The sequence below is a fragment of the Chiloscyllium punctatum genome, chromosome 50 (assembly GCF_047496795.1).
Source record: "Chiloscyllium punctatum isolate Juve2018m chromosome 50, sChiPun1.3, whole genome shotgun sequence".
Taxonomy (NCBI): Eukaryota; Metazoa; Chordata; class Chondrichthyes; order Orectolobiformes; family Hemiscylliidae; genus Chiloscyllium; species Chiloscyllium punctatum.
In genome coordinates, this window is record NC_092788.1 from 768,225 (window position 1) to 787,902 (window position 19,678).

The 19,678-nt window shown below is 40.9% G+C and overlaps 1 gene segment (V, D, J or C); it reads left to right on the forward strand.

Annotated features, from left to right (window-relative positions):
* Window positions 1-667: 667 nt before the first annotated feature.
* On the forward strand, window positions 668-18,727 carry LOC140469984 (Ig heavy chain C region-like). The segment is given in 6 exon segments: window positions 668-685; window positions 1,325-1,415; window positions 11,889-12,194; window positions 15,317-15,622; window positions 17,539-17,847; window positions 18,302-18,727. Coding segments are annotated over 5 exon segments (1,332 nt in total).
* Window positions 18,728-19,678: the final 951 nt, after the last annotated feature.

The following is a 19,678-nucleotide window of genomic DNA, read 5'->3' on the forward strand; positions in this document are numbered from 1 at the left end:
TAGCTACTATAGTTCATCCAGCATTTACTATGCACCAGCGATTAAGAATCGATTTACTGCGTCCAAAGACAATTCAAACAACATTTTCGCGTTGGACATGGGGAACCTGAAGATCGAAGACACCGCCATCTATTACTGTGCAAGAGACCACAGCAAGAGGAACCAGGGCTGGACCCATTCAAAAACAGCTCGATGGAACAGTTTGTCAATTCCATCATAAACTGACGGTCAGTACGAGTTTTAAATGCAATTATACCAACTGCGATCTGAAGCAGACCTCAGGCTGCCTCTTACAAAACTATCAAAGAGGGAATGTACCATTTAAACTAGCAAACTGGTGACACAATTGGACAATGTTTTGGGCATGTCGTATGCACTGCTAACACTTCCATCAATTAAATGCTCGGACAAAATGTTAGTTTTAATATATCTGACAGCTCAGGAAATCACTGCTCATTGTTATGTCAACTATGGCATTAATTCTAAACATGATCAGGACTAAATGGCTCTTTCAAATGAAAATTGAGACCTAGAGTAAAGAACAGAGAATGAGTGTACTGGTCTACATCATTGTGATACTACAGTGGGTCACAGTGTTGCACACAGCGACATCCTCATACAATAACCACTGACAAGTGATTATCTCAAATTGGTGATTTCTACCATGGCAGGAGCGAGAAATAATGTGAGATGCAATTTAAACACAATCCAGTCGTGTTAGTTTGTACAAATGTATAATGTTTTTCTACCTTTTTCGTGTTGATTGTCAAGTTAAATGCAGACCAAACCTGGAAAAGTATTCCAAGCTTTCAAAGTACAATGAAGAGTAAAAGCTGAAATAATGCACCAAATCATTCTTAGAGGAATCTGAGTCACTGCTTTCCAGGAAGTGAAGAAATTATCTGCATCTTACAGTTTACAGTCTGTCATAGTATTTGACACAACGTGTCTCACAGTGATATAGCTGGGGTGACACTGCAATTATGATCATTACAAAAACCTATTCAGCCTCGATTGTTTGAAACTAGTCAGTGATTACTTCTGCAAACTGCCTTAACTTGCAATGCAGTATTAGTTCTGTGGGGTTTAATGCCAGTATCACTACTTAATTTGTAAAAGTGTTGGGTAATTATCGATACACCATTTGTGGATTTTGAGAATCAGCTCATGTGTTACTCTGTGAAGTATAAAACAGTTTAAAAATTTATCAAGAATGATCAGAACTCACTAGCGCAATTATGTGATGAAGATTTATTGTGATTGTATTTTGCCTGTGGTTCTGAAAATTTAAAATGATAGTAGATTTTTGATTTGTTTTATGCAGAGCTAGTTATTGTGTGACCCAGTCCAGAGAATGTAACACTGTGACTATCTTGATTACTGGGGCCAAGGGACCATGGTGACAGTGACTTCAGGTAAGAACTATGAACTTTCTTAGTGACTTTTTAAAAACTTTCTATTCATGTGACTAATTTCTGAATTAAATGAAACTCAGATTCTGTGCTGAGTTTGGTTTGGTTCGGATTGATTTTTGTTCAGACTGATTATAGACTTCAGTTAAGGCTCAGCAAATAGCTAAAATGGTGATGATGGAGTCAGTTGCTCCGTGGATCTCTTTTTTTTGATCAGTTGGGCATTCTGTGTGGCTGGGTTACTTGAAACACTAATGTCTCTTACATAGACAGCTATAAATAATGTTTAATGTCAGTGACACCCTGACTGTGAGTTTTATTGTCAACAACAAACGCTAAGAATTCAAAGATGTTTGAGATATTACCAAACATGATTAAAATATGCTAAAACATCATTATTCATTTCTTGAATATATGTTCTTACCATGATTATATTTTCTCATTTATTTTGTTGATGACAAGCAGGTTAGAAACTGTCATAAAATTTTCTTGCGGTGCGATATTGCAATTTGTTGATTAGATTCTGAGTTTGTTTTACTTGATTCTGTTGAATTGAGTTGATTGGATTTTGGCTTTGTTTTTACTTGGTTTTGTTGAAGTGTGTTGATTGGTTTTTGAAATTGTTTTATTTGATTCTGTTGAATTGAATTGGTTGGATTCTGATTATGTTTCATTCAAATATGTTGTTTTGAGTTGATTGGATTCTGATATTATTTCCCTTGATTCTGTTGAATTGAGTTGATTGAATTCTGATTCAGTTTGTGGAATTGATCAGCGTTTTCATGTTTTCTGTAATTGGTGTTTTCTTTCTGGTGCGGAGATTGTCTCTCTGGATTACTGTTCATTACCAATATTTGTGAAGTTCTATTGTTTTTCATGAATCATTTCTGCATTTGTTCAACGTATATGACACATCTTTCTCTGCTTGATTGAAAACATTACATCCATTTGTAACGGTCTGAAAACCAACTTAAGGCAGAAACCCGGAAGTGTGAGAAATGAAAAAAATAAGTTTTTAATGCATTGATTTTTTAAAAAAAGAACTCAGTTCTAATTGTAAACTAACTGAATTTTGTTTTGAGTAGCCTCATTCAAAATAAAATTTGGGACTAAAATCTGAAACTGCAGAATTGAACAGATTATGTAATTGAAACTAACTTCAAATTATAATGTGGTAATATTTGTCCATTCAGTAATTTTGTTTTGACCATGAAGTGATTAATCAATTTATGCCTTCAACCGCTCTACTGTGTGCTGCACAGGATTGTCATGATCAAGAAGGGTGTGCAGGTTGGAAATAAATTGAACTGTTGCCAGAAACATTACAGCTTTAAGTGTTAAGTCCCCTCACAAACAAGGTTGCTGTTATGACTTGTTATTTCTATTCAATTTAATCATTAGTTTGCTTGATTCTGAGCAGCTTTGTTAGACTTCGATTTGTTTTTTTTTGTGTGAGGTTACAGCATGTTCTTGGTTCTGTTGAAAATGTTTGCAGAGCCAGTTCGGCTGCAAACACACCATGTTGTGATCTGGTGATCGTTCATCTGTTGAGGAAGGACTGTGCTTGGGTAACATTAAATGTGTTATATTTGGGAAACCGTTTCTGGTTTCTACATTGTTTTGCAATGTTGACACGGTTGGTGACAGTGAACCGCTCCAGGTTCCTCATTTAATGCAATCAGCATGCGAATTGAAATTTCATAAAGCCTGTTATTAAGTGAAAGGCAAATCGCAAAGGTTTTAGAAATGAAGGGAAAACAGATACCTTCGGGCATCATTTTTACTTAAAAGTAATATTTAAGGATTAATATAATCCATGCTTTCCAATCCAAATTCAGAACTCCACTATCTTGTTCAATCACAAGGTCTGTCTTTAAACAGTTTACAAGTCATAGAGAAATATAAATAGCATTTCAAAAATCTAATGTTCTAATAGTTCTTGCTCTTGAGCAAAAATGCCATGACTGTGTTATAATTGATCAAGAAACACCTTTCAATTCCGCTGTACACTACATACATATTTTTCTGACTGGAAAAGATCATTGGCAAAGACCATTTGGAAATTCTGCACAATTCTATGAAGAACAGAACAGTTTCACTGCTTTGATCAGTTTCATACGTAACTTGAGTTAATTAATTGTTATGTCCCTGATTAAACTGGATTTGCAGGATAAAAATAAAACATTAACTGAATTATTTAATCTGCACAGTGCTTTATGTGTTCCCAATCTGTGCATTTTAAATAAATAGTTACATTTTACAAAACAATATCAACTGAAGACTCATTCTTTCGGAAACAACTGCTATAGTGAATTATGTGACCAAGAACAAATTTTGAATTAATTAAAATAATCCACTCATGAACTCGCAGGGCAGCATGGTGGCTCAGTGGTTGGCACTGCTGCCTCACAGCGTCAGGATCCCAAATTCGATTCCACCCTCTGGTGACTGCCTGTGTAGAGTTTGCACATTCTCCCTGTGTCTGCGTGGGTTTCCTTCGGCGCTCTGGTTTCCTACCACAATCCAAAAGATGTGCAGGTCAGGTGAATTGTGCAATTTAGCACAGCCGTAATGTTCAGGGATTTCTAGGTTAGAGTGCATTAGTCAGGGGTAAATATAAATTATGGGGAAAAATGGCCTGTTTACATACTGTAGGAACTCTACTCTTAAAACCATGGGAGTACTTGCTGCAAATACAGAGAATTCATTTTACATCGATGTGTTCAGACGTTTGCAGAGTTCACAAATTTGCAGAAGACATGAACGAGAGGATAACGGAGCACATTGTTTATTCAGACACTGAAAATAGAGTAATATTTATTTTAATTAATATACTTGACCGATTTATTGCAATGTAGCGATCCGAAGGAATCTGCTCACATTTGTTAAGTTTGACAATCGTTTAGATTAGATTTCCTGCAGTATGTATCGGGCCATTTGGCCCAACAAGTCCACACCGACTGTCTGAAGAGTAACCCACCCAGACCCATTCCTCTACCCTATATTTACCCCTGACTAATGCACCTAATACTATGGACAATATAGCATGACCAGTTCACCTGACATGCACATCTTTGGATTGTGGGAGGAAACCCACACAGACACAGGGGAGATTGTGTAAACTCCACATAGGCAGTCACCCAAGGCTGGAACCGAGCCTGGGTACCTGGATCTGTGAGGCAGCAGTGCCCACATTTACTTAGACATCTGTTAAACCGGGCAACTCCAGACAGAAGCATGTTTTCAATTCATACCTTTCTAAACAATTTCGTTCATTAAAAGCAGTTAACAAGAAAATGACCTTGCCCTGATTCCTTCAAGAGAAATGCTTTCCACACTGGAATGCAGTATTGACTTTATGCTGTGCATGCAAAATCTCCCCAGTTCAAGGAACGTTTTAAGAATATGTAAAAATAATTTAGAGAATAATCCATTGCCTCCGGATCTGTGCTTTAATTGGCGATATTTCCCACCTCACTCATTTTATTAAATACAATGACTTATTAAGTTTATTAACTCAGTGGTTATTTATGTTCATTATGAACACATTCTCGTTCACATTAATCCACTGGTTAGTTCCTCTGATGAATGTTCAAGTACAGTGAATATATTTGACGTGAGGAGTTGAGCAATGTATCCTCTAGGATTAAGTCTGTTGTACAGTTTGTTTCAATACTATCTCTGATTAACTTGTCAACGGTCCTGACCATTTGTAAATTGTCCAGTTCGGATCCCTGAATCTCAGACAGTTCAATTTCATCTCGCGCTTCAAAACCATTTTTATCGGCCAGAAATACAATATTCGATTAGGTGCCTCAGAATTGAGAGCCCTGACCATGTTGTTCCAATCAGAACGAACGTTTCAGGAACAAAAGGCAGACAGCAAGAGATTTGAAATTGGTTGTTGGCAACAAGAGATATTTGACTGAGCGAGGCAGATGGAAATATGCTGTATATTTTCTTTGTGCCTCAGTTATGCAGGACATGTTTCGTGGCACAATGTAGAATCAGAATTTTTTGCATCTTATTATTTGAAAACCTATTATCAGCTTTTAATGTCACTGGCAACGGTCATATTACACTTCAAAACATTTTAATCTTTTTCAGACTAAGTCGACCATCTGGTGCAGCAACATTCACAGGGGAAAGAGGAAGGGAGTTCGAGGTTGGAATCCAGTGACAGTGAATTGATGGCAATGCAATTCCTAGTTTTATTCCTCTGTAATTCCCATAGAGTTTGAACAATTTGGAGCTGCTGTCAAAGTATTCTTGGATAAATGTTGAAATGTTACTTTCATTGTACAAACATTCTGGAACAATTCCTGGTTGTTGGAAGGTGTTAATAACTGACATGGTTTATGTACTGTCAAAACAGTTGGGCTGTGTTCTCTGTGATAGTGTTGAGCCCATTGTGTTCAGGTCTGTTGTGATGTTGTGGTAGTGTCCCTGATTCTGTGCCAGGTGGCCTGTGTTCACTTACAACCTGTTAGAGAGGTATGTAACACCATCTCTTATCAGGTTACTTCAGTGCAAGAAAGCAGATTGAGATGTTTGGGTGTTTGTTGGAATTCCACTCACAGAGGCCAGTGAAATCTATTCAATCGCTGTCCAGACTTGTGTCTCTTAGACATTAAACAGAATTTTGGCAGTTAGCAGCTTTTTCCAGATCAATATTTGTTCACAAGCGTTTGTGCATCGCTCGATGGTGTTAATGGAGTAAGTGCTCAAAGAAATCCCAGCTTTTGACTTGCTGTTCTAACAATATAATTTATAACTAATCCAAATTGAATCATTTTCGAAGCATATTTGATGAGATGATACTTCGGCTGTTTTTACTTTATATTAAACCAGTGCTGTCGCTGAATTTGATTGTTCAGTACGGTGGGGTTCCGCTGAATCCAACACTTGCAGCAGATGGAGATAGCTTTTCAGTTGGTCTTCAATTGCTATCTCCGACCATCCAGTACCTCTGCTAAGAATCCTTTCTCCAGCAGGAGTCAAGCCAACGTAATCACTGTTTATCTCAACAGGTGTGAGCTCTTGTGCCAAAAACATGAAATCAATTTGGTGAAGAGGGGGTCGCTGGATGCGAAAGGTTAACCTTGCCTTCTCTCCACAGGAGCTGCTAGACCTGCTGAGTTTCTTCAGAAATTTCTGTCTTTTATTTTGGTTTTCTAGCATTTAAAGTTTGTTGTTTCATTGAAAAAAGTTCTGTTCGATTAAACACGTTCTTCAGAGAAAAGATGCATTTGAACAAATTGCGAATGTTCAAAGGTATTAAATATCAGAGAATCATTGAATTTGAGCGCCCTGATCTCGAGCTGTAGTTTCACAAGAAACTATTATGAAGTAACAACACACTCCAGAGTGCAGTGGCTACTGTAATTGGGTGGAAATTATTTTGATCACTCAAATAGAGAATGTCAATGATCTCGTTCCAAATACTCAACAGAATTTTTTTGAAGCATGTGTGAAACAATTAATTTGTTGAAATATTTTAATAAAAAGTGTTCACCGCCAGTGCTAGCTTAATGAATGACACAATGATAGGAAGGTAGGAGCAAGAGGAGGGCACTCAGCCCCTCGAGCTGTTCCACCACTTACTTAAATCATGGAGCATCTGTGAGCTAAATCCGCAGGTCTCCCTTTGGCTAAAACTCTTTAACACCTTTGATTAACAAGCAAAAACTATCCCAGATTTACTGATTCAGTAAACAAAGGGAGACACCATTTCTGAAAGACATACCTGTGAGTACTGTGAAACAATGAGGCTGGAATTAATTGCTCATGAAAATAAACTTTAAATCTCTGACTATTTCCAATTAAAATATCCCAATCATCATATTTCATTAATTTAACACTATACTTCCCTGGAATAAAGAAATATAATGTGTGATTGCCTTGCTAAAAATGAGGGATGCTTGATTCCTATTATATGATTAAGAAATAGCTCTGTTCCTTCAGTGAAAACACAGTCAAATCACACAAAAGGAAACCATGTCATCTTGTGTAGACACACAAGTGCCTCAAATAATTTACAATTCTTCCAGTGGTTGTTTGAATCTCTAGACCGGTGTGGAAGTGTCAGACTTTTTATATTGCCTTGAGAAACCAGTTGTCATCAGTCTATTTGAATTGCTGAAGTTGGTGTGGTATTAGCACATTCACAGCGCTGGTAGGAAGTGAGTCCCATGGCTGTGATTGAGGAAGAGGAAACGGGCAAGGAAATAGTTGAGAGTCAAGTTGAAGTCTGATTTGGAGGAAAGCTTTCAGGAGAAGTATTTACATACATTAGATTAGATTAGATTACTTACAATGTGGAAACAGGCCCTTCGGCCCAACAAGTCCACACCACCCCGCCGAAGCGTAACCCACCCATACCCCTACATCTACATCTACCCCTTACCTAACACTACGGGCAATTTAGCATGGCCAATTCACCTGACCTGCACATCTTTGGACTGTGGGAGGAAACCGGAGCACCCGGAGGAAACCCACGCAGACACGGGGAGAACGTGCAAACTCCACACAGTCAGTCGCCTGAGGCGGGAATTGAACCCGGGTCTCAGGCGCTGCGAGGCAGCAGTGCTAACCACTGTGCCACCGTGCCGCCCACATGTGCGCCCTTATCCTCAAGGGTCACAATTTTCAAACATGCTGCCGAAGGGACATGACAGCATGCAAAATGAAAACTGAAGAAGGCACCTTGGCCCCTCTAGAAGGCTATTCCATTCATGGGATCATCATTAATCTTGCTGCTCACCAATCTTCCCAATACTCGATAACATTGAACCTGATTGTTTACTATTCAGCAAAAGAATGGTGAACCTTTGGAATTCTCCACCACAGAAATTGATTGAGGACAAAACATTAAATGATTTCAATAAGGAGATATATTCCTTCAATCCTTAAAAAAATGCTACAGATATGTGGGAGAAAGGGAAACAGGCTACTATATTGGTTGAAAGCCATGAAAACATTGAATGGGACATGGTTTGTAAGTTTGCATGTAATGCCAACATTGGTGGTATAATTGGCAGTGAAAGTTATCTAAACGTACAATGAGATCTTGATCAGCTGGGCCAATGGGCTGAGGAGTGGCAGATGGAGTTTAATTGAAATGAATACGACGTGTTGCTTTTTGAGAAGATAAATCAGGTCACAACTTACCGAGTTAATGGTAGGGCACTGGGTAGTGATCTTAAACACAGGGCCCTGAGGGTCCAGACTGATAGAGTCTTATAGAGTTAATGGTAGGGCATTGGATAGTGATGTTTAACACTGAGGAACCTGAGGGTTCAGACTCACAGATTCTTGAAAGCTTTGTCTCAAGTACCTAGTGTGTTGAAAGTGTTTTGCACATGTACCTTCATTGGTCAGAGCACTGAGTGCAGGAGTTAGGGCTTCATGTTGTAACTGTCCAAAACATTGGAATGAACTGCCAGAGGAAGTGCTAAATGCAGAGATAGGTCCAACATTTAGAAGACAGGAACAGGATAGGTCTGGATGGATATGGGCCAAAGGCAGGCAAGTGGAATTAGTTTAATTTGGGAACTCTGGTCAGCATGGATGAGCTGGACCAAAGGAACTGTTTCTGTGCTGTACGACTTTATGACTCTCTGACTTTATGTTGGAGTAGGCTCAAAGTTGGAAGGTGGTGAGCAAGTGCGGGGCTAGATTAGGCATGTGGGAGAGTTTGGGCTGGTAGGCTGTGAGGTGTTGGCTGGCTGCTGGGTAACCTTGCATGCGCTCTGTCTGGCAAGGTGGCATCAAGGTAAATGGTAATGGTCACAGGATAATTTGTTCGAATTGTGCTTGGTAGGTGAGGGGTAGTTTAAGCTGAAATGCAGGAGGTCTGTCTTTGCCAGGCAGGTTTATGGAGAGGTGGGCAGGATGCCAGGCTGGTTAGTGTAGCGGTGGGCAGAGTGCCAGGATGTTTCAGGGTGGAAGGTCACTGTAATGAAGTGACAGGTGGACGTGTTGTCAAAATGCAAAGCTCGGAGTCTGGCAAAATGGTAGTTTGTAAAGCACAGATGCGAAAGGAGCTAGGATGCAATGTGCACAGGTTGACCTGGGTAAGATGAGAGGTCAGTGATCAAGGGCTGAGGTCATGTCTTGGGTAGTGGGCTTTTGTCAGAGGTTGTGAAAATGATGGTGCCAGGTCCAGTCGGCCAGATTCACCATGGGCCAGGTGCAGGATGGCAGGAGTGTAAATGAGTGAAAGGAATTGAGATCATATGTCCATCTGGAATATAGAATATAGAACATTACAGTGCAATACAGGCCCTTCAGCCCTCAATGTTGTGCTGACCTGTGGAACCAATCTGAACCCTATCTGTCCTACACTATTCCATTTTCATCCATATATTTATCCAATGACCTTTAAATGCCCTTAAAGTTGGCGAGTGTACTATTGTTGCAGGCAGTGCGCTCCATGCCCCTACTCCTCTCTGAGTAAAGAAACAACCTCTGACATCTATCATCTATGTCCTCTCCTGCTAGCCATCACTATTCAAGGAAAAAGACTTTCACTTTCCACCCTCTGTTTATCTTTTATGTCTCAATTAAGTCACCTCTCAATCTTCTTCTCTCAAACAAAAACAGCCTCAAGACCCTCATCCTTTCCTCATTAAACGTTCCCTCCATACCAGACAACATCCTGGTAAACCTCCTCTGATCTCTTCCAAAGCTTCCACATTCTCTCTATAATGTGGTGACCAGAACAGTGCACAATACTCCCAAGTACGGCCACACCAGAGTTTTGTACAGCTGCAGCCTAACCTCGTGGTTCTGAAACTCAGTCCCTCTGTTGATGAAAGCCAACAGAAAGTATGCCTTCTAAATAACTCTTATCAAACTGTCTGGCAACTTTTAGGGATCTATGTACATGGACACCGAGATCTCTCTTCTCAGCTGTACTACCAATATGGATTGCCTTGGATGTGTTTTGTGTGATAGGGGTTGTGTGTACCGGACATGAATGGGTAGGGTTTGTCAATGTGAGTGGAAATTTAGGTCTAGACAGAGTAAGTGCAGTGGTTAGTCTGAAAGATGAGGTTTGGTGGTGAACTGTGTGTCAATTTGATAGTTATTAAAGTTAAAGATTACCAGTTCATTTCTCAAATCATATTTACGTAAATACTCAGCTGTAACACTCTAAAGTCTCTGAAACTTAATGGTCCTCCATTTTTCAGAGGCCTCCAGAATTCAGATAATTGTAAATTAGATGTTTCAACTTCCAGACAATTGGCATGAGTTCAGCCGTGACAGCCCTCCTCCCAGTCCCAGTGCTCAGCTCCTGCCTGTGCTGCTGCTGCAGTGACCTTCCTCCCAGAGAGAACATTCTGCCTTGCATTGATAAGTGAGGAAGGTTCACTGGACCTGATTTCCAGCAAACACGAGGGGACACAACTTTAAAGTGAGGGGAGATAGGTATAAGACAGATGTTAGAGGTTGTTTCTTTACTCATTGAGTAGTAAGGGAATGGAATGCTTTGCCTGCAATGGTAGTAGATTCGCCAAGATTAAGTCATCATTAGACAGGCTTGGATGCTGCCTGAACTGCTGTGCTCTTCCAGCACCAATAATCCAGAACTGGATTTCCAGCATCTGTAGTCATTGTTTTTACCGAGGCATACAGACGCACATGGAATAGTGTAGGTGGGATGGGCTTCAGATTAGTATGACAGGGTGGCGCAACATCGAGGGCCGAAGGGCCTGTATTGCACTGTAATGTTCTATGTTCTATGATTCACTCTGATTTCTCTCCGGGGGTACTGCCAGCGGTTGGGTATTTCCAGCAGCACGGTACCTAGTGGGACAGCACACTGTTTCCGTGGTTAGCGCTGCTACCTCACAGTGCTAGGGACTCGGGTTCCATTTCAGCCTCGGGTGACTGTCTGTGTGGAGTTGGCACTTTCTCCCCATGTCTGTGTGCGTTTCCTCCCACAGTCCAAAGATGTGCAAGCTGGGGGAATTGCAAATGTTGTGTTCAGTGATTGGGAGGTTAGGTGCATTAGTCAGGGTTAACTGTAGTGTAATAGGGTAGGGGAATAGGTCTGGATGGGTTACTTTTCAGAGGGTGGGTGTGGACTTGTTGGGCCAAATGGCCTGTTTGCACACACTGTAGAATTTCGATGAATCTGCATTTCCTTGGTTTGTATTTTGTGAAACTTCTTTGCTCTTCGCAGCAATCCAGTGAAAGTGTCAGTTGGTGAGATCTTCAAAGTTAATGGGGTGGGATCAGGATGTTCTTCTTCCTAAATTATATGGCAATGGTCAAGGTCGAGGGCATGTTTCTAAAGAAGGAACCAATGATCATGATCAGCAACTGGTAGGAAACAAAACTAAACCCCAGTTATGCTGTAGACTTCAGCGAGAGCATACTGGCAAACGTTTACAGCTGAGGATACATTTGAGTAACTGATAAGGTCAAATGAACAGAAACTAACATGCTCAATTGGTCATTCTATTGTAGAGACACCATCTCCCCCCACGCTTTATGGCCTGGTCTCCTCCTGTCAGGAGCACGACACCGGTTCTGCGACCTTTGGTTGTTTGGCGATGGACTATTCCCCTGACATCACCAAGGTAACCTGGAAGAAAAGTGGGGAGTTAATCACGACTGGATTTAAGACTTACCCATCAGTGAGAAACAAGAAGGGAACCTACACCCTGAGCAGCCAGTTAACCCTGCCCGAGTCAGCGGCAGATTGCCCCAGCAAAATCTACTGTGAGGTTCAACACAGCGGGTCACACAAGAGCAAAGAAATGCCATGTTCAGGTATGTGTTGTGGGAACTGAGATAAACAGAGCATCTGGGATTAATATGAAGAAGGCATTATTTATAACCGTTTTCACAGAATCACCTTATACAGCACAGGAAAAAGGCCCTTTGATCCATCCAGTTCACGCCAATCAATAACAGCCACCTAACTATTCCAGTCTCATGTGCCAGCACCTGATCCATTGCCTTGTGTGACTTGCCCTTGCAAGGATGCATAGCAATACTTCATACCTATTATGAGGGGCTCAGTCTCTACATGACTGAAAGGTGCTGAGCTCCAGGCTAACACCACCCTCTGTTTGATTTTGTTTTCCCCTGAGAGCGACTTGGAAGCTCCTGGCCTTAACTTCTCTCTCCATCAAGGGGAAAGGTTTCATCCAGTTTACCCTGTCTATGCCTAAAATAATTCTAGACATCATGATAATCTTCTCCCGAATTCTCCTCTGCTCCAAGGAAAACCCCTGTCTATCTAAACTAGTTTCATAACTAAACCCTATCTAAACTAGTTTCATAACTAAAACCCTCCAACCCAGGCAAGATGCTGGCAAATCTCATCAATACTGCCTTCAGTGTAATCACATTCCTTCGATAACATGCATACAACACTTCAGTATGGCCTAACCAGTGTTCTATTAAGTTCCAGTATCATTTCCCTACTCTTCATTGTCAATGTCTCGGCTCATAAAAGAAAATATCCTCTCACCTTCTTAGCCTCTTTATCCAGACAACACAGTACTATAGGGGATCGGTGGGTACATGCACCAAAGATCCTCAGGCCTTTCCAGGGTTCCACCATTCAAAACGTCATACCTCACAGATTCTTCTGCCGAATTACATCACCTTACATTTATGCAGAATAATTTCCATTTGCAACTTCTCTTCACATACAACCAACCCTTTTATATCCCCCTGCAATCTAAAGCCATTATGCTCATGACTTACCAACATGACAGTTTTCATTTCATCTGTGAATTCACTGTTTAATCCTCCTAAATTTGAGTCTTAATCATTAGTAAGTAAGAGAAATAACAAGGAAATCAAAACAATCCCTACAGAGCACCAGGAGACATAGATTTCCAGTCACGCAGACACCCGATGACTATTATCCCCTGCTCCCACCACTCAGCCAGTTCTCGATCCAATCTGACAAATTAACTCCGATCCCATTGGCTCTGATTATTTCTATCATCTGGACATCGAGTTATCTCTCTGACAACTACTATCAAATTCTTACACATGACTTCCTCTCAATAAAACCGTGCTGAAAATTGTTGATTTATCTTCCAAATGAAGACGAATTTCACTTCTCAATAGTTTCCCTCCCACTGAGATGAGCTTGACAGATCTGTGTTTTCATTATTTATACCTTCTTTCGTCCTGCATGACAGTGCAACGTTGGCTGATCTACACTCACTTGGCACAACTGCTGTGGCCAGAAAGGGAATTCTAAATTATTGTCAGCGACCCAACTATTTCATCCTTTGCATCACTCAACAGCTCGGTATACTTTTCATCTGCCCTGGAAATATAACCACTTTTCATTAAGCAAGACAACACAGAACATCACGTCATGTGTCCTAATTTCTGAAAACTACATCACAACACGCCCCCCCCCCCCCATTTTTTCTGTCCCCACATTGTCCCTCTTACTAGTGAACACTGGCACAACACGTTCGTTTTGACCACAAGCTAATCCTCCGGCTCCACTCCAATAATACACTTAATGAGCATTACTGTTTCCTGAATAATTCTTTGATTATGAATGAGCGTGTAACTTTTAAAAATATTTTCCTTTATTTTGACTGCTATTATTTTCTCATGGTCCCTTTTGCTCTTCTAATTCCTCTGTCTTTCAAACTCCCCCTTGCACGTTCTGTACTCCATACTAATTCCTATTGTTTTGAGATTTCAGTATAGACCGGAAGCCTCCCTTGTTTCTCTTTATCTCACCCTCCATGCCCTTTGGTGTCCAGAGCCCACTGCATTCTTGGTCCCACTCAGTGGCTTCCTGGGAAATGTACTCCCTGTGATTTTCTTATCTCTCTCTTAAATGCGTCACACTGCTCTGACTCAGATTTACCAATAAGTGTCAGCTTCCAGTCCACTCTGGTCAGGTCATTACCTGATCTTACTAAAATTGTCCTTCCCTTTTTCAGAACTTTGGGCCAATTTCTATTCCTTTGCAGTACAATCTGAAATCCAACTGATTTATGATCACTGTCTGCACAGTGCTCCACCATTGAGGTTTTACCCACTGGGTCGACTTCATTCCCTAAAGTTAAGTCCAGATTCACCCCTCTCTTGCAAGGTCTGGATTAAAAGTCTCAGTATTAAACACATACTTTATTAAAATATTATTCTGGGGGCATTTTCAGAATTCTGCTCCCTCTAAATTTTTGACAAAATGAATATCCAAGCCTATGCTGAGGAAGTTAAAAACCTCTTTTCTCATTCCCCTATTTAATTTACATTTCTCTGAAATTTGCCCATGTATGTTCACTTGCTCTTTTGGACCTATAGTAAGGTCTATCGTGCTCTCCCAGTAGTTATGTTTGCTGTATTTTGGTTTTGAAGTACTGTCCATTTGCCTTTGTTCGAGGAGGTATCCATGATTTCATTTCTCTTTACAGCCTAAAATACTATTGTCAGAATTGCGACAGAAGCAACATTCTGCACTGCACACCCCCGGCCCTCACCCTTTTCCATCTTTCCCTGTCTCGCCTGACGGGACTAAATCCTGGAATATTGAATAGACCACTCCTGCCTGACTCTCAATATGTCTCCGTGATAGCAACCGCATCATTTCCTCATTTATGCCGGTAATTCATCTGCCTTGTTCATCAGACTCTGTCATTAAAACGAATACCATCCAACGTTGCTATCTCCCTTTTGATGTTACCGGCCTATAGTTTCTATGCCTCCTTGACTCCCTTGCTGTGTCCTATAATTTTAGCCTTTCACATTGTCCTGCTGATCTTTCTGTGTGGATCCCAGCTTCTCCAGCACTCTGCACAATTATGATTCTTGTATCCATTAATCACAAGAAACCTTGATATATGAGAACTGATTGTATTTGTTATGAAATTCGTCAGATAATTTATGCAATGTGTTTCCTAAAGATCCTCTCCCACCAACCCTTCTCCTAACTGTGAGCTCCAGTGAAGAAATCGCAAGCAGCAAGTTTGCAACCGTCATCTGTTCAATCATCGATTTCCATCCGAAGTCAATCTCCGTGAGTTGGTTGAAAAATGGCCGACCCTTGGATTCTGGCTTCTTCACGTCTCCCGTGTGTGAGGCAAACGGGAACTTCTCGGTGACGAGTCGGCTGATGGTCCCTTATGGTGAATGGTTCAACAGCGCAGTCTATACCTGCCAGGTCACTCATGGAGAGAACATTCAAAGTAAAAACATCACCGCACTCCAGGGTAAGAGACACACACTGAGAGAGCTACAAATCATTCTAAACTCTGATGTGAATCAAACACGCTCATTTATCAGGCGTAGTAAACAGTACGGTACAGCTTCTCGTTTCCCAACATGCCACATATCGCATTTCAGTTTGAGTGTTACATTCGCATTGCTCATGACTCAACATTTTGGCAAGTCAGAAAAGCATGTTTCCTCTCTGTTGAAGATAGATATATAGACAGTGAGCTTTGTTAAATAGTTTATTGCCTGACCATGCTGGGAGAGGCGTTCAGAGTGCCGCTTCAAGGATAAGTTTGGGGGTGGAGGGGGGATATTGGAGAGATATCTGATTGAAACATAGAAAATACTGAGAGACTGAGGTCGAGTGAACGTGGAATAGATGTTTTGACTGGTAGGCCAGACTAGGACCCAAGGGCACAGTCTCAGGGTCAAAGGGGCACCGTTTGGAACTGAGATGTGAGGAGAAATGTCTTCAGCCAGAGGGTGATGAGGCTGTGGAACTTGTTGCTGCAGAGGGCTGTGGAGGCCAGGCCATTGTGTGTATTCAAGCCAGAGATAGATCGGCTCTTGTTTAGACAAGACAGTAGAATGGCTGTAGCCCGAAACGTCGATGTTCCTGCTCGTCGGATGCTGCCTGACCTGCTGTGCTTTTCCAGCATCATTCTGATCTAAACTCTGGAATGGCCGTACAGCCTTATTCTGATCCTCTATCTGATGATGTTGTGGTCTCAAATTGACGTGATTAAAATATGCAGTGACCCTTGAAAATAAATTAAAATGCGTTCAGTGCATCATTCCCTGCTCAGGAATGACCTGTTGGCCTTGGACATTGTACGACATCGATTTTTATCTGGTACTGAGCTCTTTAACTTCACTTATGGGTTCAGGCCACAGTCCAAGTGGGTATCACATCAACTGGGATAAACGTGATCTCACTGAGCTTCTTTAAGATGCTCTCTGTAATTAGTGGATGAGGCAGGAGAATAAATTCTGATAAGAACGGTCCAATAGGGATGAATGAACGAGGAACTCGAGACAGGCTGATTTAGCCTGGTTTGGGGTAGCGATGTTTACACAGTGAGTAGTGGATGTCTATAAAATTAGTGCACATTTCCATCGCGTTTGTAGATTAATTTAAGACGCTTTTGTTTGTTTTTTTCTCCCCTGCTCTATGAAGAAATTAAAAAACGCACCTTAGTAAATAAAGTGAAAGTGCAGACCAGTTATGAACAAACTGAATGGAGGGAAAGACTTAAGGAGATGGGTGTCCTTCTCGATATCCAATGCTGTACTCAATGTCTTGTTTTCTGATCTACTCCAAACACAGCTCACGAGGAACAATGACATAAATTAGAGAATGACATCACACCAATAACGCAAAGTATTTTTGATCACGTTAAATATAATGAACAGAATTTCCATGGCTGTTCACCGCTCCTGTAACACTTTAGAACTCTGCAAAGAGAATAATTATTATTTATTATAAGGATGTGATGTGGCAGTCAGCATGACCAACAGCATTTGCACCTAAGGTTTATGAACATGGAAATGAACTCATTATATTGAGATTACTCTTGTCTCAAGTATCAATAGATGGTGTTAAGTGAGAGACAGACTCTGAAAGAAAGGTAATTCCATGGGTTACATGATGGTATCTTCGATTATTTTTTTTTTCAGGTTTCACTTGTTACAAAGCCAGTGTTCTTTAGGAGTAATTACACAGGGTGTGTTATAGGTAATCACAAATGCTTTCACAAATCAAAATACATCAACAACAGTAAGCATCGTTTCAGCAATAGTTGGAGTTGCCATTTTGAAGGTGGTGTCTTCACCCTGTGAAGAAGTAATCTGAAGATTGACTGTTTGTATCATAAAGGGGCATTTTTCATTGACTTTGATTTTTGTTTCATAGAAGATACTGAGTGCCACCCTAACACCGTTAAAATCCTCCCACCGCCAGTAGAACAAGTCTTACTGGAGGCGACGGTGACGTTAACCTGCGTTGTGTCCAATTTTCCTTCTGGAGTCAACGTGACCTGGAAACAAGAAAAGAAGCCTCTGAAAACAGAGATTGCTGACCAGCCTGGACAGAATCCCGACAGCGTGATCAGCAAATTAGACATTTCTACTGAAGCCTGGCTGAGTGGCATTACTTTTGAATGTGTGGTGTACCATCAGAATCTACCGACTCCGCTGAGAGACTCCATCCACAAGGAGAAAGGTGAGCGGTGAGATTAAAGCACAAAGGATCCCATGTGTAATCCAGATCCAGTTACATCAATGTCAGGCTTTGATTGGTAATGAACAAACACCATTGGGAGTATTAATGATGCATCTGAAGGCAGGATAGTTAGGTAGCTGATTAAGAAAAAGATGGACCAAAGGATATTGTATTCTGATTCAGTCAGATAAAGTGGGAAGAAGCCTGGGTTGTGACGTCACCATCAGCAATGACAGTTGGACAGAATGTCCTTGTTGTGGGCTGGAAACATGGAGGCAACTTTCACATTAAACTCGACTTTTTTTACTGGACCGAATGTGTACCATTCTGCTCCTTTACTAAACGGAAGTGAATAAATCCCAAATTAAACATGGCATATTTTAATATTTAGTGAAATTGTGATATTGGTTCAGGATTTTTTGGTTGATTTATATTTGTCTCAAATATTCTGCAGTGATTAATCCGCTGGAGCCATCAGTGTCGGTCCTCCTGCCACCAACAGAAGAAATCTCCGCTCAGAGGTTTCTCTCCCTCACCTGTTTAGTGAGAGGTTTCTCCCCCCGAGAGATCTTCGTCAAGTGGACAAACAATGACAAGCCAGTGAATCCCAGTAACTACAAGAACACCGAGGTGATGGCGGAGAGTGACAACATCTCCTTCTTCATGTACAGCCTGTTATCCATTACAGCGGAGGAGTGGGCCAGAGGTGCTTCTTACTCCTGTGTGGTGGGACATGAAGCGATTCCACTGAAGATCATCAACAGAACAGTCGATAAATCCAGCGGTAAACCAAGTTTTGTAAACATTTCGCTTGCACTGATGGACACTGTTAATTCATGTCAATAAAAATCTCAAAGTTGCATTTAATAATTCAACAGAAGTAATAGAAGTGTTTTTTTCCCTCCAGTTGTGAGTTAAATACTGAATTAATTGTTTCCCACCCAGACTTCCATTCCATCTGTGTAGTTAAAGTGGATTATTAACAGGTCTAGGACAAGTGTCTTGTGCAGTTAATGTTCTCTGCTCAGATACACCCTGGGTCAGAGACAGAGTAAAGCTCACTCATTGCAGGATTCCGCCAAATACCTTATCCATCCTAAATCCCTCTGTGACAAAATCTGACAATGTCCATTTTATGTCAAGAGTAGAGCACGAGTTTTGAACTTGGTGTTCTTGATTCCCCCGATTGGACACTCTTACAAAATTCATGTCAGTTTTAAACTGCCACATTTCACCAATTGGAAATGTAAATTTAATACACGTTAAAATTAAATTTGATTGGAACATACCAATCGTAAATAGTGCAGAACAATTTGAATGTAACCTTTGTTTCTGTGGAACTGCCAGGGATCTTGCACCAGCGCATGAGTTGACAGAATGTATCTTCACTTTCACACCAAAGAGAATCAACAGATAAGTTGTCGTGAAGCAGAGGGGAGGGGAACGATGAATGGTCTGTCCTCTTGCTCCCTGTGAAGAGTTTTCATGGAAGATGTCCTCTGTAATGTAGCCCAGTTGCTAACAGGAACAGTCAGCTACTTGCTTACTGTCCAAAGATTTAACATTTCCTTGCAAAATAATACCTTTGAAGCATGTTGGACATGCTTGGCTCTGTTAACAAATGATTAACATTGATTCCCATAATCCAAAACTGGTGTTTGCATCGTCCCGGTTTGTATTCCATAGGTTTGTCTCAGTTTTCTGGAGCACATGGGATCAATTCTGGTATTCGAATACCTGATATCATTTTGTTTCACATACAGAACACGAGCAGACATTTTGTAATAAATATATTCAGAAATGTTATCTCTTGGGCAGTGGGGATTTGAAC